The 22196-nt window shown below is 36.4% G+C and overlaps 2 protein-coding genes across 2 annotated transcripts; both read right to left on the bottom strand.

The window, feature by feature from the left end:
- Positions 1-740: 740 nt before the first annotated feature.
- On the bottom strand, positions 741-16944 carry bms1 (BMS1 ribosome biogenesis factor). Its single transcript, XM_084434026.1, has 23 exons — positions 16764-16944; positions 15505-15681; positions 15159-15349; positions 14867-14946; positions 14239-14427; positions 14018-14160; positions 13799-13920; positions 11401-11594; positions 11033-11172; positions 10341-10906; positions 9960-10061; positions 9662-9816; positions 9456-9537; positions 7229-7308; positions 6917-7129; positions 6237-6425; positions 5893-6073; positions 4721-4779; positions 4490-4612; positions 4203-4350; positions 2650-2825; positions 2389-2550; positions 741-1208 (listed from the first exon to the last, which is right to left on the bottom strand). The coding sequence occupies exons 2-23, from the start codon at positions 15672-15674 to the stop codon at positions 981-983; spliced, it is 3693 nt and encodes a 1230-aa protein (XP_084290152.1). The 5' UTR covers positions 15675-15681; positions 16764-16944; the 3' UTR covers positions 741-980.
- A 1354-nt stretch (positions 16945-18298) lies between these two features.
- On the bottom strand, positions 18299-19602 carry mxtx2 (mix-type homeobox gene 2; the record flags this gene model as incomplete). The annotated part of the gene is made up of 4 exons (XM_084434595.1): positions 18299-18976; positions 19084-19256; positions 19359-19419; positions 19597-19602. The coding sequence occupies 4 exons, from the start codon at positions 19600-19602 to the stop codon at positions 18299-18301; spliced, it is 918 nt and encodes a 305-aa protein (XP_084290721.1).
- Positions 19603-22196: the final 2594 nt, after the last annotated feature.

Raw genomic sequence — 22196 nt, 5'->3', positions numbered from 1 at the left:
GCAGTACAGTTGCTATTCATAGGCTTTTCATCAACCTGCCGTTTTGCTTTGTGAAAAAAAAACAAGAAACTGCTCGGCAGCAGGGAGATGATTATGTCTGACAACAACAAAAAAGCACAAAATCACACCAACTCACTAATGGCTAAAAAAAAACAAGGCTGTTAAAACCAGACCTCACAGGATAAAAATGTAAGGGCCAGCGAGTAGGCACCTCCATCCCCTGCTAAATAATTCATTACAAGCTGATTACACTGAATGTTGACAAGCATCCCACCCTTTTATATGAAACAAACATTTCCTTACCCGTTTTCCAATGGATTTTTATTGAAAAAAATATAACACCACAAGTATAAGCGGTTTCACGTGACTGTGGTAGATATCAGGAAGAAACTGCAATTTACCTTTTTTGATGCATTATGGATCTTTTTGGTAGCATTTAAAAAAAGATTACATTTATTAACATTAGTGAATGCAATAGCGAATGTGAATTAACAATGAACCATCATTTTTAAGTATTTACTGATGTAGGTTCATTTATAAATCCACTAATACATTAACAAGTTGTACAAATCAACTTCTGTTAATGTATTATGAACAAACATGAATTAACAATAAAAAAACCTAGATTAATGAATGCTGTAAAACTGTTCACTGTTAGTTTATTATACCTAATGCATTACCTTATGTTAATTGAACCTTATTGTAAAGAGTTACCATCTTTTTTTTTTTATAGAAAATCCTTTCAGATTCACCAGGCAGTTCTATTGTTCTTGTTTTTGGTGAGATTGTATCTTTTAGACTTCAACAATACCCATATTCCGGTCTCACACGGTGTCATCATCTCGACTCTTGTGCCAGCTTAGAAACAGCAGCTGGTGTGAGAATCAAATTATGTCTAAATAAGAACTGTCTAAATAAGAGCGTGATCTGATGGGCCTGGAGTCACAGTCTAACAGAATCAGGTGCGAGTTGAGGTAGACTCAATTGTCCTTGGATGCTCCCTTCAGGCTGGATTTGAGTTTCTTCTTCTCTTTTTGTCCCATTGCACGGTAGGTCTTCTTTCTCTCCTCTTTCAGCCTTTTCTGCCTCTCTGCATCCTCTTTCTCTTTCTGTTTCAGGAATTCTTTGTGCTTGGTGTTCTGTTCTGCTTTCGCCTTCTTATTCTTGTATGCGTAGACTGAGCTCAGAGCCTGAATCAACGCTGCCACCTGGTGGAAAAGGTTTAGAGGTTTTATTGATAAACTGAGACACGAGCCCTTAAGGGTAAAACATGACAACATGCCATGGTCCCCAAAAGAACATAGGCACTTAAAAATAAGTCACTCTTCACAAAACATGACCTTCACTGCATTAGAAAACAAAATATCAAACCAAGTAAACATGATGTTAGACCTTTTATCTCAACTATCTTCGCTCTTTAACCACAGACGTGATCACTATTACAGAAGCCCTGAACCGCACAATAAAAAAAAACAAGCAAAAAAAATTTAAATATACAAATTTAATAATTTAAAATAAGTGTGCTTTAATGCCTTCAAGTTGATTTCCTACAATGTCACAACTTGCCATTTACTTTTTTTGATGCATTATGGATCTTTTTGGTAGCATTTAAAAAAAAAAAATCTATTTATTAACATTAGTGAATGCAATAGCAAATATTAATTAACAATGAACCATCATTTTAAAGTATTTACTGACGTGATCACTATTGCAAAAGCCATGAACTTCACAATAAAAATAAGTGTGCTTCAGGTGCCTTCAAGTTGATTTCCTATAATGTCAGCACTTGTTTTCCTTTCTTTATTTTTTGTATTTATTTGTATTCCTTGAATGGTCAATGGGCCAGAAACCTCACAAAAAGACAGCAGGTTGCATTGAGAGTGATAAAAGAATTGGAAAGTTATGGGCTCTTAACCTTGTATTCCTTCGAGCGTCTTGTCCTAGTAATTACAGTTTTGTAACTGAATAAATCCTTTTAGTTTTAAGAATTAATACACCAACCTCTAATGGAATGATTAAAAAAAAAAGTCTAGCAGATTAAAAGATGACAATGATTAAAAACTCTTTATTACTTTCTCACATCAATGCCTTCCATATCTTGGAACCAGGAGTAGAAAAAGAAATTGATTAAAAATGTAACCCCCCGTGTCATCTTTCAGACGAGAGGATTTCAAAGGGGATTCGTAAAGAAATTGGCCAGCAAGCTGTCTTGGTATTTGCCAGGGACACGGATTAAAGAAATATGATATTTCGCAGCCAGCACTCTGGAGGTTTCTTTGGTGGATTAACTTTAGACTAATAGTGGATATTAAAACCGTCTTAGTATAATGACGGTAAAAAAGCTCACAAAGGCATGACATATGTAAAACAGAAACGGACGGCTCTCACCTTTTTCTCATGGGGCTCTCGTATGACAGCCGGTCTCTGCAGGTCCCGTGGCGTCTTGCCTTTGGCCTGCATCTGTTTGGATTTGGTTTTGAAGGGGAGGGCCTTATGCAGCTCTTTGGGAATGTGGAGGGGGTTGAAGTGTCGAACTTGCCTCACAACCGGCTGTGGGATTCAAGGACAGGGTTGAAGATGAAGAGTACAACAGCAAACAATAACAACAACAACTAACTGGTGGCTTAACATTTCTGGAAGAAGGCTTACCTTGTACAGTGAGTCCTGGTTGGGTTTATTGCGGATGCCCAGGTCGTATTTAAGCTGTCCGAGGGTCCTCATACCTCCCCATGTGTCCTTTTGTCCAACCGGCATTAGTAGAGATGTCACTGGATTATACAGCTGAGGAACCGAGACCGGATACCAGGAGCGCAGAAACACAATATCTAAAGACACACATTCATATAAATTAGAGGACTGCACTATTTGATGAAAACAATTATGTTGCAAATATTATTGTAATATTGTATTAATATTAATTAAATTTTACAAAATATATGCAAATATGATAAACATGTCAAAAAGTCATAACCAGGGCATTTCCTACCCACCAAAGTGGATTTCTATTCCACTTTCTCTTATTTCCATTTTCCCTTATTATTTTTTTAACCTACGTTGTTATATTATATACACTGTCATTCTAAAGATGTGGGTCAGTAAGATTTTAATAGTGAGGAAGGAAGGAAATTAGTAAAGAAATGAATGCTTTTATTCAGCAAGCATGCATTAATTTGTTCAAAGGTGACAGTAAAAACATTGAAAATGATTTTGAATAAATGCTGTTGCCATTCATCAAAGAACCCTGAGAGAAAAATGTATTATGGTTTCTAGAAAAGTATTAAGCAGCACCACTGTTTTCATCATTAATAATAATTAGAAATGTTTCTTGAGCACCAAATCAGCATATCAGAATGATTTCTGAAGGATCATGTGACCCTGAAGACTGGAGTAATGATGCTGAAATTTCAGCTTTGTCATCACAGGAATTACATTTTAGAATAAATAAAAATAGAACAGTTATTCTTTTTTAAAACTTTTTTTTTTTTTATGTAATAATATTTCACAATTTACTGTTTTACTGTATTTTTGATCAAATAAACATTTCTTTCAAAAACATTTACAATAGTGTAGAAAGACATTTCTATGAAGATTTTCTATTGTGCTCCTTTTCTGTGACCTGGTGTCATGTTATTAGATTTGTATAATACTTAGTAGCAGCCAAAACGTTTGGAATTATGCGAACCGTGAGTGTTCTGCCTTTGCTTGGAGTAAACTGTGTGTAGCAGAATACAGACAGCGCAGAATAATGCACCTTCACTTTGAAACACAGTGTTTTTTCATATTTTAATTAAATCACAGGCTTTTGCGGTTTAATAATCACACGGCCATAAAGGGATTCAGATTTTTTATTCTGATTCATTTCGCAGCCCTAATATAAACAAATCATCATCTAATAAAAGATGCAGTAGACCTAATAAGCCTCGAATCCGCAAACTGCCTCACTGGAAGATTTTCCACATGCCCGTCTCTCCAGAGAGGAGCATAATAATCAGCAATAATACCCTCCATTTTAACAAGGTGGTTGTTTATGTACAACAGAGCTTCTTGGGAGTCATTACAATCATAGACTTTTCTGATAAATAAAGCACATTGATAAAACTCCCAAAGCACAGCTCATTATATACAAATTCAAATGAATAAATCCTGGTAAAAAACCGACTGAGCCAACAAAAATATTTATAACAGAAATAAGTCTGACTCACCACTCATCAGTAGTCTGTCCTCAAACGTGGCTCTTAAGGCGCCGGCTGGGGTGCGCAAGGCTTTCTTTATCTGTCCTTTAATGCCACTGACTGTCCGGACGGACGCACCCTCAAACTTCGCAACCTCCAGGACGGTGTTAAACATTCCCTTAGAGTCGGAAAAAAGACCAAAAATAAGAGGGTCCAATTATTCTGAGAGAGGATGAGGAGTATTTTATTACAGCTCCCTGGTGTGCTGTGCCGCTACATTGCTGAGAAACTCCTGACACTGCAGGACTCCCTAGTACCTGGATAAAGCAGGTGTTCTTAAAGATTTTATAAGGGTATCCAATCAGTTTGAGCTTCTTCACAATAGTAACAGATTTGTCCAGGTCCAGAACCACTCCTGTGGCAGCAATGCGGAAACTGGCCTGAGGGGAAATAAGATGGGATGAGTCCAAGAGAAAAGGGAAGCCTTTGTTGGACTGAAGCTGTGACCCAGGCTGCTCCTGTGCTGTCATCATATGCTGGTGTCTTACCTTAATACCTCCGACCGACTGCACGGCCAGGAAGCCTGTACCCTGGGGTGTTATAGGTCCTAGAGAAGAGTAGAATGAAAGAGTGGAATGTGCATGAGATGACAAGAAAGGAGAAGTGAGAGACAGAGTAGAGCTTCACAACTAATCGAATAATCAAACTGTCAGCAAGCTTGTGCAGAACTGCTCAAACAGTCGCAGCATTGCTTGTTTCTGAGTTTTTGATGCTGCTAAATGACTCACATTTTGTTTTAGATATGAGGCCTACATAAAGAACATGGCATGGAGTTGCAATAGACACAAAAAAAGTATTATTTTTATAATTGTGGATGCCCCAATATTAAAATTATTCTATGCTGACAATCATCTTCATGTCCAATAATCCATAAAATGGACAATATTAAAACTCTCTACAACTTATAATCAAACTGAAAATGTATGTGCATAGAGTTGCCCTAGGCAAAATTAAATTATTTTTTTATTTATAAATTATTTGTTTTTAAATGTATTAATTATTATATTACATATATTATTTAATTATTTTAAATAAAATATTACAGATGCAGCATTATCAAAATTCACATCTGTCAATAATTTGATGGTTAATAATCCATAAATACACAATAATAACATTATATACTATGTATATACAAAGCTCAAAGTCTACCACAAAAATATTTATTCTATCTAAAAGAGAGGGATCGAATTCTCCCTCACATGATCACTATGTGGAAATGTTTGCATAATGCCGCCCAAATGCATACGCAAAGAAGGCATGGCTTCAGTTATTGTAGTAGTGTAGACGCTGTGTGTTTCTATGTGAAAGCAAAAGCACTTTATTTGCCTGTAAGTATGTTTTATTATTTGTTAAAGTATTTGCTATTGACTGTTCAAATGCAGAGTTTTGTGCAGTGTAGAGTAACGCATATTGTTTGCCGTTCTAACAATCAAAGTGCAGAGATGGAATTATGTTTACAAACGCACTATAACATAGTATCCTCTGTTCTCCGCTTATAACTTGTGGTGAAAAGATGACAAACATAGATGCACTACGTGTTCTGTATTACACTGGCCGCTCAAGCAGAGCTGAAGCAGCACGAGTAAACATAGGGAGAATGAGCATATACAGTTACATTTCCAATACCGGAGAGGTATGTGTATGGTTTGTCTCTCACCCCAGATGGTGGCACCGCAGTGCATGTGTTCAGGTGTGTATTTGAGCAGGCGGTGACGCCCGTTGTGGTCCTCGATGTAGTAGAGGGGAATGGTCTGAAAGCGCCTCCAGCCCAAAGATAGGATAAGAGGGTCACGGGTTTTCAAGATACGATGGTGCCAGCGGTGTTTCTTCAGACGCATCTGTGTGGAGGAGATAAAGAAAGGACTGGAATCTTTTACCGAGTCCTGCCTTGTAATGACATTTGGCTTGGAGTTGCATCAGGTGTCCTTCACTTTATTCACAAGGTTATCGACTACACTGGAAGTTGGAAAATATCCAATTGTCTGCTACAAATAGACTTACCTGCAAGTAGCCTACATTGCCCTCACTCGCTCCCAAACCGCCAAGGATGACGGGATAGTGGGGGTCAAAGTTGGTGACGAATTCACAAGGTAAAGCAGGGATCTCCACACGAACGTACATGCCTGGCCTGAAGCCCTCGTACTGAACTCGAACTTCATCATCCATGTCTTCAAACTCTTGCTTGTTCAGCTACAACACGAAGGGGAGAGTCAGTATGATAGAAATTCTCAATTAAAAGAGTAGGTCACCCAAAAATTTAAATCATTCACTTTTATATACATACATACATACATACATAACCTACATAATCTGTATGGCTTTCCTCCGTGGAGCACAAAAGATATTTTGAAGAATGTTTTTGCTCATACAGTGAAAGTCAACCAGATAAAAAAACATCACTGTTTCATTGTAACATCTGTTTCAACATCATTGTAATTTTTTTTTTTTTTTTTTATATATACAATGAAAGTCAGTAGGGTCTACTGACTTTCATTGTATATAAAAAATTAAAAAATATTAAAAACACTGGGGCCTTTTACAAAATATCCTCTTTTGTTTCACAGAAACAAAGAAATGCATACAGGTTTGTATCACTGGAACAAAAAAATGTAATGTTACACTTATTCTTGCTCTCCTCTACAAGGAGGCTGACTGTGACTGACTCAACTTTGACCTCTGACCTCAGCCTGTTTCTGCATCTCCTCCTTCAGGTCATCAAAGTATGTGGCGTCGCCATCATCATATTGTGTATTGAACCTCTCCTTCAACCGCCTCTTCTTCTCCAAACGCTTGTTCTTTTGAACTTCAGCATCATCATGTTTCACTTGGGGAGCCTCCTCCTCTTCATCATCATCACCACCACCACCATCATTCTTTTCATCATCATTTCCTCCCTGTGTTTAAATTAAAAATGCAATAAATAAATAGGCACCACAAAAACATGTCAGATGCAATCAGAAGATAATGCTTTAAAACTAGTTTGATTTTAATACCTCAGCTTGGTCTTTATTCCCAGCTTTTGATTTGTGAACTTCTCCCGTTTCCAAATCTTCAAAATCTCCATAGAGTTCATCTAGAAAGACAAGAGGGATGAAATAAATTATATAATATGGATGTTAGGGATGCACCGAATATTCGGCCACCGAAAATTTTCGGCCGAAAATGGCGCAAAAGTGCATTTTCGGTTTTCGGCCGAAAGACTTTTATCACCGAAACAATACGGCCGAAATGTTGTGATGACGCAAACAGCAGACACCGCGACCTGCACGTGCTTGTCTGAAGCAACATTACATATCTGCGGTGTGGACGTATTTAAATATATCTAAGAGTGACCCACGGACAGCGATTTTCAAAACACAGACATCCCAAGTCTTCCGGAAGTTCCGGGAGTCTCCCGCGTATTGATACCGGCTCCCTAATGCCCGCAAATTAGTTTAAATCTCCCGGAATCGCGAGCGAGCATGAGCGCGCATACGTAGCGCGCGCGGCAGAGAGAGGGAGCGAGAGACCTTTGCGTGTGTGTGCAGAGCAGCCGTCATTTCTCAGAGGTTTACCTGAGCTGTTTATGGTTTTTGCAACTCACGTCCATGAGCATATAACTGCAGATATTATTTTGGGCTATGGCAGTATTGACCTAAATGCACTTTGTTTTTATGAGAGAACATTTCATTTTTAAACCTTTCTGCAGGCCAGTAGGCTTTTACATTATTATTTAATGTACACATGAGTGGGGTCAAGTTAAACATTTAATTTTATACTTTGCAAATGCTAAATAAATATTTGCATAAAATTTTAATGGATTTATTCTTTGAAACTTTAATATTAATTTATGCAATTGCAATGCCTTGATTTTAGTAAACTTAGTACACAGTCATAGCCATAAATGCAATGGTACTAACAATAATTGGCATAATTTCTTTCGGTGTTTCGGTTTTCGGCCTTGGTTTCCTCTTTTCCGGTTTTCGGTTTCGGCCAAGAATTTTCATTTCGGTGCATCCCTAATGGATGTCACAGTACCAAAATCTCAGTAGTCAATATCAAAACCAGTAAAATTCCAAGTTTCGAATACACTCACCCCCGGTTTCACAGACAAGGCTTAAGCTGGTCCCGGACTAAAATGCATGTTTGGGCTGTTTTAACTAAAAGCAACTTGCACTGACATATCTTAAAATATTGCTGAGTATTTTCTCCTTAAAACTGCAGTGAACCAAAGACAGTCTCAAAAACACTGGTGTTTCTGAGGTCACAAACTACCTTGTAACCAATCACATCAGTGTGTGGGCGGGCTTTAGCATATCATAAAATATGTCAGTGCCATTATTTTGTCTCAAGATGCACACCAGTAATGTTTTTTCAAAGGCACATTTATAAATGCTACTGCTACTCAATTTTATTCCTTAAAACTAATTTTGATCACCAAAATGAGTAAAAGAGTGCTTTGAACAACTTAGAATGTCAGTGGAGAAAGGCATACAATTCATTATAACATTGTAATATACATCATATACATAATTCACCTGCTATATTGCTAATTGTACACAATTTTTCATATCAACAGAAAAATATACCGGGATAACCTGGCTTTTCTCGAGACTCTCCTGCTAGTTCGCTGTTAATGATATGCTAAAGCCCTCCCGCATGTTGATGTGATTGGTTACAAGGTAGTTTGTGACGTCAGAAACACCAGCGTTTTTGAGACTGTCTTTTGTTCACTGCAGTTTTAAGGAGAAAATACTCAGCAATGGTGTTGACTTATGAATTTGCACAGGGTTTGTCTTAAAGCATATTAAAAACAACACATAGACATAAAAACAACATTAAATACTTTATTTTCACCACAGGGAGTCTTTAAATGTCCTTAAATTGAACTACTTAATCTAAGCCCTGTTTGTAAAAACCAGGCCAATATTACTTTCAAATTTTGCATTTATATAAATAATATTAGATACTACATTTAAAAGTAATAATTGAGCTCAATCAATACTATTTTTATTAATATTAATTACATACTAAACAGTGGCAGGTCAAATAATCTGCATTTACACTGCAAGGCCTATTTTTTTTTAAATTAATACATACTGTAGTAAATTCTGTATCGTAAACATTTTTGCATTAGAATTGACCAAGTGCCAAAGTACCAGTACTTTTAACACCCTTATGGCAGAGAACTGCTCAGAATCATCAGCTGCTGATGATATCTGGTGCATTAAGTTTTCTTACCATCTTCCTTAAGCAGCGTTGAAGCATCTTTATCCTCCTCCCATTTTCCAGTCACAAAACAGTCCCTGATAGATGCAAGCATCTGAAAAGACACAAATCTTAAGAAAGCAAGACATGGACAACAAATTCAACAAAATGCACATTTAAATTCATTATGCAAATACATTTGAATGCATATGCACATGTGTTTTTATGCTGCTTCTCACCTCCTCCTGATCCCAGTCATGGCTGCTGTCTGGCTGAAAGCGAGAGCAGTCCATCGCATCCGCTCGTACTTTCTTACTCTTCTCTGGACGGCTGATTTTAAATAAACCGCCCAGCTCTTCTTCATCATTAGAATCCTCGTCTCCCTCCTCCGCCACTGAGAAACATACAATTATCAGAAACATTATAGGTTGGCAATAGCGGTTCATGTACTTTATGAAAATTACCGGTAATGCTGATCCTCATGTTGTGCCTTTTTTCAGGGAGGGAGTGAATTAAATGTCAGTACTCATAACTCACCTGTGCCGTACACTAGCTTGCGCAGGTTTGGAGCTGCACGCTGTTGTCTTAAATATGCCTCTGTTGCTTTCTCGGCCAAACCTTCCTTCCATCGTAGTGCTCCTTCAACATAAACATCCACATAAACAAAATACATGTTTTTTACATGTTCAAAAGGGGATTTCAGAGCAGTAAAATTCAATAATAGTAATAATAAAAACAGGCAAAAAGGGGAGTATAAGGGAAAATTAGTAAAGGCAGCTTAGGGTATGACAAAGTGAACACAGAATGATTTAATTTAGAATTCCTAAATCTGAATAAATTAAATTAAGATCACTTGAAAACAAATAATAAAATCTAATGTTTGGATTATTTGGGACGTTTTACGTAGTAACAAAGTACCTGCAGTTTCATAACCCATCTCTGCATCCTCCATGTCTTTCTCTTCTTCCTCTAGATGCTTGGAGGACATCTTTGATTTTACAATCTCATCTCCATCTTCCTCATCATCATCATCCTCGTCATCTTCCTCATCGTCCTCATCATCATCATCATCTTCCTCTGAGCAGAGACCAGAGTCTGGACCTGAGCTTTTTTTTGCAGGCTCCTGTTCTTCCATCTCCTCCTCATCTTCAGTTTCCTCTCCTTCACTCTTTTCCAGTTCATCGTCACTATCAGCAAACACAGGCATCTCTGCACGCTCCTCAACTTTCTGTTTCTTCACAGGAGGAGCTGCCGCCTCCACTGCGGTTTTATCTTGCTTTTTCAGTGTTGCCACCCCCTCTTCATTTTCCTCACCCTCTTCTTCTTCATCCTCCTCTTCTTCATCACTCATTTCCTCCTCATCACCTTCTTCTTCATCATCATCATCATCATCATCTTCCTCATCTTGATCAGCAAAGACAGCTCTCCTCCTCTCTCTCTGTGCTTTTTCATCCCATTCAAGGCTTTCCATAGGGTTCTGCTTCCTATTGATTAGTTCAATGAATGCATACAAAAAAAATACGTTTTTATTATTATTGAACTTTGCTGTCATTTCCAGGTACATTACAATCCCTGTTTGCAATACAATAATTTTAATTAGCAAATCTTACCCATTTTCCTGCACCTCCTCCGGTGTTAGTGCAGCAGTTCCTGTGAAAAGTGATACTTTGCTGGCAGCCATTTTTACATCCAAAGTGGCTTGTGTTCCAATAAGAGATTGAACGAGTTCAGTGGTGGGCCGCACCTCCTCCTGGGAAACACATTTCTCACACCATTAAAACACTTAATATCCATCAGATCACAAATCGTCTTCAAACGTCAAGGTCACATTCGCTGATGGAACAAAATTGAGCGTAAAAAGTGCCACTTGGTGTAATAAGCTGTGACTGCCCTGTAAACGGCAGACATTATTGCATCTGGTATTAAATCAACTGTAGGTAATGCTGTCACGGGGGACGTGATGAGACTGAAATCTGACCTGCTGCTTGTTGGCATGTCCACAAGGCATATCGATGTAGACGGCATCCTTATCATACACCAATCCCCCTACGCCAGCCATGGGGGCATACAATAAACGTTCCTTTACGTTCAGTGCTCTCTTCTTAATCGCTTCCGGAAGAGGGCAAGGGTCCGGCAGGAAGCTAACATCAGCCACAGAGAAGTCCCCCACACCTGCAACATTTATCAGTAGTTTTCAACCATATAATAATACATAGTTAGCAGAACAAAATGAATACACTAATGTTTGGGGTCGGTAAGATTTTTTTTTATGTTTATAAAATAAGTTTCTTATGCTCAGCAGAAAGTCTGCATTTATTTGATAAAAAATACAGTAAAAACATAAATATTGTAAAATATTATTACAAATGTATTATAATATGCTGATTTGGTGCTCAAGAAACATTTATTATCATCATCAATGTTGAAAACAGTGCTGCTAAATATCTTTGAGGAAATATATGTGTATAATAAGAATTCCTTAATATTTTCAGGATTTTTTTGATGAAAAGATAGTTCAAAAGTACATTTAAAATATAAATCTTTTGTAACAATGTGAAAGTCTACTGTCACTGTCACTCAATTTAATGTGTCCTTGCTGAATAAAAGTATTTATTTATTTCAAATTTAAAAAAGTATTAATTACCCCACGGTAATTAACCGGTGGGTTAAGTGTATTAACTTTTAAACAAAGAGAGTAGACAAAAATGCTTTCCAGAGTCTATATTTTGCTGCTGACATCAAAGGCTGTGTGTCCAATCAAACATTTAGTGCAAATTCATCTGCCAATTGCTTAAAGTTAGTCAAAGGAACCAGATGCCAAATGGACAGGTTGTGAACTTGCTCTCTTCCTTAAAAACCATGAACAAAACTGTGTGAAGAAGTACAGGGTGTCTACAGATATGAACAAGTTAAATTTAAGACTTTTTAAGACCTTTTTAATGCCACTTTGAATGAAATTTAAGACCAAACCTGTGATGGAAATACACATTATATTACATGCGTATATATTAGGGGTGTAACGGTTCACAAAATTCACGGTTCAGTTCGATACGATACACTTGTGTCACGGTTCGGTTCGGTACGTTTTTGATACAGCATAAAGAAATAAATGCCAGAGAAATTTCCTTGATTTAAATTTTTTTATTCTTTTTTATATTAAAACTAACATCATAAAGTATGATTTTTTTTTTTTTTTACTTTGAGCAATTCTAGAGCTATAATTGACTCTTCTTAGGAGCATATAAAACAAAACAGCTCCTTGGAAAAAATGAAATGTCATATTGTAGTAGTTATAAACAAATATTTATTTTAGTTCAGATTAACATTTGAGGGCAGCAATTGTATTCATAATGTCAAAATAAAATCGACATGTTACTTGAAGGCATTATAGCCTACTATTCCTGCCAAACGTCCATGGTTGCAGTTAGTAGTGTTACTACAGTAAATCCATGGTGAATGTTGCTGATCTGTGGACACTGATAGTTCATTCATGGCACAGTACGTGTTTCTTCCAGGTTTCCACGTCAGCACTGTTTGATCCGTTAATAACGGAGAAATATGAATCTCACTAGATCTCGCAGCGATTATATTACTTCTGTCAGTTCTGTGGCGAATTAAAATGCAATTCTTTACTGCATCTCTTATTAGCGCTGTGTAGTAACAGTGTCGCATAATCACGATCGGCTCGCGCTGCACTGGTCCAAACTGATAAACGGTCCTTCAACCACACAATAACGAGCAGTTTCGTTCCGCTTGCATTTTACGTTTGCCATTTGATGTTGGGCACTGTTGTGGTCGCGCCGGCATCTCTTACATTAATAGCGCACTTGCCACGCGCAACGCGCCTACATTTGAAATAACGAAACAGCGTTACAGTCAGAAAAAGCCTACATTATCATTATCAATAGCTGTTTATGTAATAAAATCTGAATCATTCTCGCGATTCGATGCTTGGTTATTTGACGGACATTAGGTCCGTCAGACTGGAGAAATTTTAGCGGTAACGTGACCAGAAATATTTAAGACCTATCGAATCTGAATTTAAGACATTTTAATACTTTTTAAGGCCTTTTATTAGGAAAACTTTATTTAAGACATTTTAAGACTTTTTAAGGACCCGCGGCCACCCTGAAGTAAAAAGAAATATGAACCAAATTACATTAAATGCAGGTTCACTTACAGCAAACTGTTTCACTGACCACAGTGTGGTTTGTGCAGAAAATTATTGGCTGACAAGAGCATGAAATAGTCCAAATTCAATTTTGTACAAAATTAAATATTGGGTTGCCACACGTACAATGTAAAAGCTGGTTCCTGAAGCAAAACTTTTTTAGAAAAAAATAATAATTTGAATTTCTGTAAAGAAGACAGCTCACCAGGAATGTGGACCTGACATTTATTCTTCAAAAATGTCCCACGCAGGTAGCCGTACAGAGAGACGGTTCTGTCACATTTGGGATTTAACCTTATAGCCTCAGGATCAGTAAGATCCTCCATACTATTCGGAAAAACAAACAAACAAATCATTGGCTGTTAATGCAGCATATGCTTAGAAAGATAATGAATAAAAGAAACATTTTCTTCAGGTCACTCACCGGTCAGCCAACACATAGGGGTGAGAAGTCTGCCAGACAAGAGGCCTGAACTTCATGACGGAGATGAACCGCCCAAGGTTCTTAACTTCCTGTATCTGGTACTCTCCATACACCATTCCAGACAGGTAAAAGAGCTTGGCACCCTGCAAGACTTTTATGTTCAGACACAAGACAGTTCTCTTTAAAAGATATGTCAGTTATGTGATGGGTTGTTGACGTACCTGGAAAACTTCAGTCCAGAATCTGTGTTTGAGGCGTTTTTTTGTTTTTCTAAGTCTCTTGTTGTCCTTGAAGGTGTCCAAATGTGTGAGGACCCCCATGACCCGGGGGAAGCCATGAACTTGGCAAATATTCAGGAACTCAAAGGTCTCCATTTCAAAGCCAAAACTTGCATCAATCAGCATCAGAACCTAATAAAGTCAAAATATCAGTGCTGCATTACTGGAAAACATAACAATTAAGCAATAACACAGTCTAATATTCAAATAAAACCAGACTTTTGAGGCTACTAGTTATCTAGATTAGTACTGAGTCAACATGTACACTACCTTTCAAATGCTTTTTTTAAGAAATTAATATTTCAACGAAGATGCATTAAATTGGTCAAAAGTTACAAATTAAATGTTGTTCTTCTAAACTTTCTAAAAAAAGTGATCATGGTATCCACAAAAATATTAAGCATCACACCTGTTTTTAACATCACCAAATCACCATATTAGAATGATTTCTGAAGGATCATGTGACACTGAAGACCGGAGTAATGACTGCTAAAACTTCAGCTTTACAATAACATGAATACATTATATTTAAAAATATATTGAAATTGAAATGATGCAGGCTTGCACTCACCAAGTCAGCAACCTTTGCCAAATCAATCATGGTGTTGATGTCATTGTTGCACTCAATGAAGGTCAGGCGGCGTTTCTTTCCTATAAACATTTACAAGAAAAAAAGTCACCTCACAGCTTATTGATTCTGTCAGAAAAAGTCAGTACGCTGTTGCTCTGAAGTATACATCAGGTTTAATCTTACCAGAAATGTGACATGTGATTTTTGACATGACACCCAAGGTGGATGTTAATATCAAGTGTAAATGGAAACTATTTTACATACGTTTTTTATTATGCATTACAAAACTGACCAGATACTATAGTCACGGGTCCACAGATGTCAGAAAGCTTCTGCCGTGTGAAGTTTTTGATCAAGCATCGAATAAGGGTGCTTTTGCCCACTTTTGGAGGTCCCATCACCACTATAACAATAGGCGGGGGTTCCAGAGGGGTCCGGTCTACCAGGGGAATGTGATGTTTCTTTGTTTTAATATCCTGAGCCCTACAAAGTAGAAGTAGAAAAAATAAGTGAACGTTATTAGAACAAAGGGAATGGCAAAGGAATAATATGAAAATGTTTCACTCATTAATAGGATAAAGTAAGTGGAAAAATCAGTGGAAGATGGGTAATGTTGAATGAAGCTTCTGAGCACTGACCTATGGAAGGTTTTTGCCATGCGCACAGCTGACTTAACACTAAACGCTCGTGGGTTCCTCTTGCGCTCATCCTGCTCTGGTTCAGTGCCATGCTCCTTCTTTCTGTTCTTCTTCTGTGCTTTGGGCCCACTGTGCTTATGCTGGTGCCGCTTCTGTTCTTTCTTCTCCATCTTTGCTCTTCAGGAGATAAGACAGATTATCAGCAATGATCTTTATTTGACTTCAAAGAATGATGTAGATGTCTCCCATCCATTTGTTGACTATCTAAACCCTGCTTAAGCTCAGTGGAAAGCCAGGCAAGAGCTGCCGGGTGACAGCTGCAGTTTTTACATTGTATTTTAATATTCTCCGGCAATTTAAAGTCTGACAAGTCGTAAAGTCAAACCATACCTACCTAGTGAACATCCAGAATCAGTAAGACTGTACTTCCTAAGCATATCTATAACACAATGGTTGTGAATAATACACAGGCTTTAAAGATAGAATAAACTACCAGGGGTGTAACGATACCCTCATGTCACGATTTGATACACATCAAGATACTGAACTCATGATACGATATTATTGACATATGGCAAAATTTTACAAAAAATGTACTGTTGATTAAAATGGTAAATTTGATATTACATTGTGGGTGTAAATGAATAAGCTTGGACTTGGTGCTGGTAACCTAATGCACCGGACAATGGTGACAAGGATAAAAATACTCATGATTCTGAAGCTGAAAATATATAATTATTTTAGACGAATATGCTTGCACTGTCACTGACTAGATATATTTACAATAATGTAGGCCCGTTTTTACTGGTAACATAAGACATTTGGCATTATCAGGACCCACAAATATTCACCCATTGCATTATTATACATTATATTCAACATTATAAATAGTAGTTTAATGTAGTGCTGACACTAAAACTCTGAAAACTTACAGTAATTTTCATTTTGGGTGAACTATACACAACACATAGTGTCACTATCCATGATACATATTGTTGTATTGCGATATATTGTGACACCCCTATAAACTACACACATTTAATCGTGCTACAGTCAAACCCACTGGTAACCTCCAAACAACTAGCAATTAGAATAAAACATGCATGAACAACGTACAGAATTGGTCGATTTGGACAAACTGGTTATCTATTGTAATTTAATTTCAGGTATTTTACGTTGGAACAATTGAGGAATAAACACGTTTTTCTTTAAATCATCATCAAAGCAGTCACTTTTAGGCATGGAAAATAAAGGCTCACCTTTGTGCGGTTGCTGTTTATTTCAATCCGCTGCACATATATTCGCAGAATGAGAGATGTTAAATCATGGTATCATATCAGGCGCACAACGTGATTCTCTCTCCACTGTTTACACGTGTGTAGCGCTATGCGCTTCCGGTGAGAGGCGGAAGTGGTTACGTTCGACAGAGTCTGTCTTGTCAAAAAAGGACCCTGGAAAGAATGATCTTTGTCACACGTTCCGCATACAAAATACTTTTCCTTGATTATTATGCCTAGATGTTGATTTTATGATACTTGTAAAAACCGAATGTTAGAACAAGTTGTTCAGCAACAGAAAACCATAAACTCGTGATGCGGTCTTTGATGTAAAATGGAAATGTCGAACAGTGTTGGGAAATGCCGTAAATTGGGTCGAGATACTATTATTGATTTATCAATTAATCTTCTGAGTGAATCAGATTTTTTTTTTTATTAATAGATATTTTGAGCGAATAAAAGACTCCTCCCTACTGGCGTAATTGTGTAACCTACAGAGAAACTTATCGACTCAATCAGTGAACAAATTTTACTCACATAAAACTACTCTTTTTGATGAAGAGAATCAAAAACCACTGAACTGAATCCAAATCACAGAGGCTGTGTCTGAAATCACTTACTCTCTTGAGGTTGCCTACTTATTTTAAAGTAGCCTAATTCACGGCCGCTTAAAAAAAATGTTTTATAGAGTGTGTGTAGTAGCCTACGAAAGCAATCCGGATGTACTACATTTGCCATGTTGTCTTATCGTGTGACCTACAAGCATCTGTTATATTGCTTCACTGCCATTCACAAATCCTCTCCCGTGGCCTCGTGGGAAAAAGTGTCCATTGTAGGCACACTTCAAAATCTCGCCTGAAAAAGTAGGTCATTCGGGTAGCCTACCTTGAATTCGGATATACTTCTTTTGTACTGTTTTTTGCCTACTATATAGTAGGGAAGAATGTCACCCTGTATGTTATCAATGTAGCCTATGTCCAGACATGTCCGGAAGGCCCTTCCACTCATGGTCATCAACTCTAAATTTTTTAAGTTGACTTTCGATTCCCAACGCCTCGGAATCAAAGAATTCAACAACAACAATCATACATTTTAACATTTTATTTCAAATAAATATCAGTTATTTTACAAAGTGACAGTATAGGTGGTGTGAGCTTCATTAAATGTAAATAAATATCCCAACTGCACTGTAATACCTTAAAAAGAGCATAAAAAATAAATAAGTTACTTTTTGGTGCAACCGTAGGCTACTGTTTACAATAAGTTACTTTTTGGTGCAACCGTGGGCTACTGTTTACAATCTACTCCTTGGTAGAAAAATTTAATAAATAAAGTCCATTAAATAACCAATGTAATTAAATGTCCAATGTGGATATCTGATATTGCTCTGTAACCGGCACTTGCACAATACCATGCTTTCCATATAATACAGTTCAAAAAGAAAGAATCCTATCCCTCAAGTTAAACCCCATGTTAAAACAGTGTTTGTCTCCTTTAGGTTATGGCTGTTTGCTAGATTACTTTAGATCCATCTGGCCATTGAAGTTCCACCAGGCTGGCTCCATTTCCCCAAGGACATCCTCCAGATTCTGAGAGGACAGATCTGGAAGTGGGGCCACAGGCTGCTCCTCAGCGACGCAGTTCCATGGGCTTCCACAGTCGGTGTCTGGCACAGATCCCATGTCCCAAAATGCAGAATCAGTAGAGGCAGGAGAAGTTGGAAGTGACTCCAGGCCACTTACACACCCAACTCTGGTACTTCCATGAGGATAAGGAGGAGGTGGGTAGAGGAAGAAATTACTCTCGTCCTCGTAGGAATTCCCAAAACTTTGTACTGGGAGACTCCATGTAGACTCAGGAGAGCTCTGTGTGCTTCCTCCAGAGCTCCAGCTGTCTGCAATAGCTTGCAGATCAGAGGGAGAACAAGAGCTGGTTCCCATCAACCTGTTTTGTCGAGGCTTAATGGCAGGTGTGCTGTAGTCACTTGGAGGAAAAGTAAAGTGCTGAGGAGACGTTTGAGACATCTGAATGTTGAAGGACGACTCTTGATTGCCTCTCTGTTGGCCACTGACCCCAACACTAGCCATGTGAGGGGGTAGGAAAGGGCTGGGCAGAGGAGAGGTACTGTCTAGCTGTGGTGAGGTCCAATTGGCTCTGTTCTTTTGGGTTCTGGCTCTCTTGTTCTGAAACCACACCTGGAAAAAAAACAAAACAATTATGTTAGAATGTTGATATATGATACAAACATTTGTATACTTTAAAAAAAAAAAACTGTTCGTTATCTGTATTGTTCTTTACATACCTGAATCCGTGACTCGGGTAGGCCAGTGGCTTGAGATAGACTTTCCCTGACACTAATACCGGGGTAGGGGTCCACTCTGAAAGCCATTTTAAGTAGTTCCAAGTGCTCTTTGGAGAAACTTGTTCTCTTCCTGCGGCCTGCAATCTTACTGGCCTGTGAGTTTCCATCTTGAGCTGTAAGAGAAGAAATATATGTTTTTATTAAGGTGCAATATAAATAATTATTCTAGGAAATTAAAATCTAAAAAATAAATTAATAAAAACATTAATACATACCAATGCAGTCCATCCACATGTCTTTCAAGGATCTTCTGATTATCACTTGTAGAATGTAATTCTGTTAGGACTGAGAAGGTCAAGCTGGATGTTGTTTTACTGCTCCTACTGCTACTGACCAAGAACTGAGAGTAACCAATACTTATACCTGCCCACCTTGGTCCAGAGGGGGCCGTCCTAACACCTGTACACTTAAAAGGTTAAGTGGGCTCTATGATCCCTAATGGGCAAGTCACACCTTCATTAATGCCACACCTTAATTTACACTTCATTCATCCATCATCTTTTGTTGTTCATCACAAATACTCAATGAATTTGCAAGTATCTCAAGATATTTTGTAAGACTGTTGAAGTATTGAAATATTACTGCTTACTACCTATTTTTTCACTACTTAAAGATAATTATATATGCAGCCACATTACCATATTTTATTATGAGTTTACATACATTTAAATTTTCTTTTTTGTAAATAAATAATGTAACATCCAGCTTGCATTTACATTTTACTTTAAAATGTTAAAAATATGTATATGCAAATTTACATTTAAACTACAAAAAAACATGTAAGTACACTAAAAAAATGTTGAGCCTTCTTTTTAAGATTTACGAATATCAGTTGTATAGTAAAATTCCCTCAAATTGAATTAAATAATCTTTTGATTATTCGCTTTATGGATTAAGAATTGTAAATGATGAAAAAAACAAAAAAAACAAAAACTAGAGTTTAATAAAACATTTTTTTTTTATAAATTTTAATGGAACAAGGGAATGGACCGTTTCAGTTTCTGAGAGTTGTATTCATAAATAAAAATGAAAATATGTTTAAGTTTATGAATACGAATCACATAAACTAAATGGTCCATTCCCTTGTTCCATTAAAATGTATTAAGATTTTTGAAATAGCAGACATTTTACTTTATGTATCCATTTTATTATTTGTATAACTATTATTAAAATAATATACAAGTAAATGCTCCTATGTGTTTCTTATTTTTTTATAAGCATTAGCATATACGATTATATTTTAGATAAGATTTATAAGTATAATATTTTACATTCAAAATGCAGTATATGATTATTAACTGTTTGTAAGTACTCTTGAAGTTTAATGTATAAACACAGTGATGTTTTTACTAAAACATTTTGAAAATGTAATATTCTAAAAGAGCTATGCTTAAGGAATTGTTACATTAATTTATAAATTAAATATTATGACCATTTATTATATTAGATTCTTATTCATACATTTTATTTTAAAAATTAATGTTTAAATTTAAGTTTATGATTTATACAAAATGTTTTATTAAGCAATAGTTTTTTCACTTATTTAAAATTCTTAAATAATAAAATGTAAGGATTATTTATTTCAATTTGATGGTATTTTACTCTTAATTGAAATGTGTAAATCTTGTCTAAAAAAAGTATAGTAGAGTATTGAAAAAGTATTGTTCTGTGTTGAAACATTCTCTCAATCATAAAGAAGTTAGATATATACTGTATTTATTTTCGATTAACAAATAAACATAAATAGTGGATTTTTGTATCATACAAGAAATAGATTTTAATCTGCTCTCAAATTTCAACATTTTGTGATAATCAGATCTGAAAAGATTATGACCATAGGTGTGAATAGGTTTGATGAATGAGTTTACGCCTCTTTGATTGATATGTCCCAATCAATCTATACAATGGCTCCTATAGAGCTAATTCATACCCTTTAACAGCTGTGAATATGCCTTTATTGATATGAAAAGACCCCAGTCATAGATGCCTATAGGTCTATATGATTTTTTTTCTGACAATAATAAAAGTGAATAATTAATTACACTATATATCCCAAGCTACTTGGGCTATAGAAATCACTTTAAAAAGCACTGAGATGTTCTTACTGAAAAATGAATACAATAACAAAACTTATAGCTCCTATAGTGTTCATTTCAAAGTGTTTCAAAACCTTGATTTCAGGACAAAGCTCTTATTCTTCTTCTATTTCCATCGAAGCGCTATTAAATATTGTACCAAGGCCTGGTAAGTTTCTGACCTGGTCATCATCATTTCTCATTCTGGATCTTATATGGCCCACAATGACAAACAATTACATAAAGTAATTCCACAAATCTGAATTTTGAAGTGGGCTCTATGATCTCTAATGGGCAAGTCACACCTTCATATGCCACACCTTAATTTACACTTCATTCATCCATCATCTTTTGTTTTACACTTGATCAATTTGCAAACATGTCAAGACAATTTGTAAGGCTGTTTATAGAAATATTACTACATGTAGGCTATTACTACTTAAGCTACTACTTTAAAATGACAATATTTGCAGGTACATTACCATATTATTTCAGTATTACATACATGTTAATGTTCTCTTTTAGTAAATGAAACACTGTTATTATACATACAGCTTTCAAATAGTTTATGATCCCTTTATTGAATTTAAAATATTATAAGTAGACATTTAATTTAATGCATTTCTAATGACTAGCAGAATATTATCAAATATGAAATATGTCAGACTAACATTTCAAATATTTAGGTCATTTTTGGCCTTTCAGCCCAATGAATTTCTGACCCATCATTTACTCTAAATCGTATCCTACCTACATGGCTTCTTATGACAAAAAGCATAAATTACTTGGACCTACAGTTCTTCTTCTTTCTGGAGACTCAATTTGCAATATTTTTCTGAAAAGGACCATGTCTGATTTGTAATTTCACATCATAGTGGTAGTCATATTGTAGAACAAAATGTAAAAGCCTTCTAAATAAAACTGCATTAACAATCATAATATGTCATTTATTTAGTAAATAAATGTAAATGTATCTAA

The sequence above is a fragment of the Rutilus rutilus genome (assembly GCF_951802725.1).
Source record: "Rutilus rutilus genome assembly, chromosome: 16".
In the NCBI taxonomy this organism is placed as follows: domain Eukaryota; kingdom Metazoa; phylum Chordata; class Actinopteri; order Cypriniformes; family Leuciscidae; genus Rutilus; species Rutilus rutilus.
The sequence above is the reverse complement of the archived record's forward strand: the minus strand, read 5'-3'. Positions and strand labels throughout refer to the sequence as shown.

Bases quoted from the DNA above. Each gene is read 5' to 3' on its own strand.
- bms1 (XM_084434026.1), bottom strand. From the start codon at position 15,674: ATGGAGAAGAAAGAACAGAAGCGGCACCAGCATAAGCACAGTGGGCCC. The intron at 11,173-11,400 runs GTCAGATTTCAG...TGTGTTTCCCAG, and splicing joins GACATGCCAACAAGCAGCAG to GAGGAGGTGCGGCCCACCAC. The intron at 6,074-6,236 runs GTAAGTCTATTT...TCCTCCACACAG, and splicing joins GCAATGTAGGCTACTTGCAG to ATGCGTCTGAAGAAACACCG.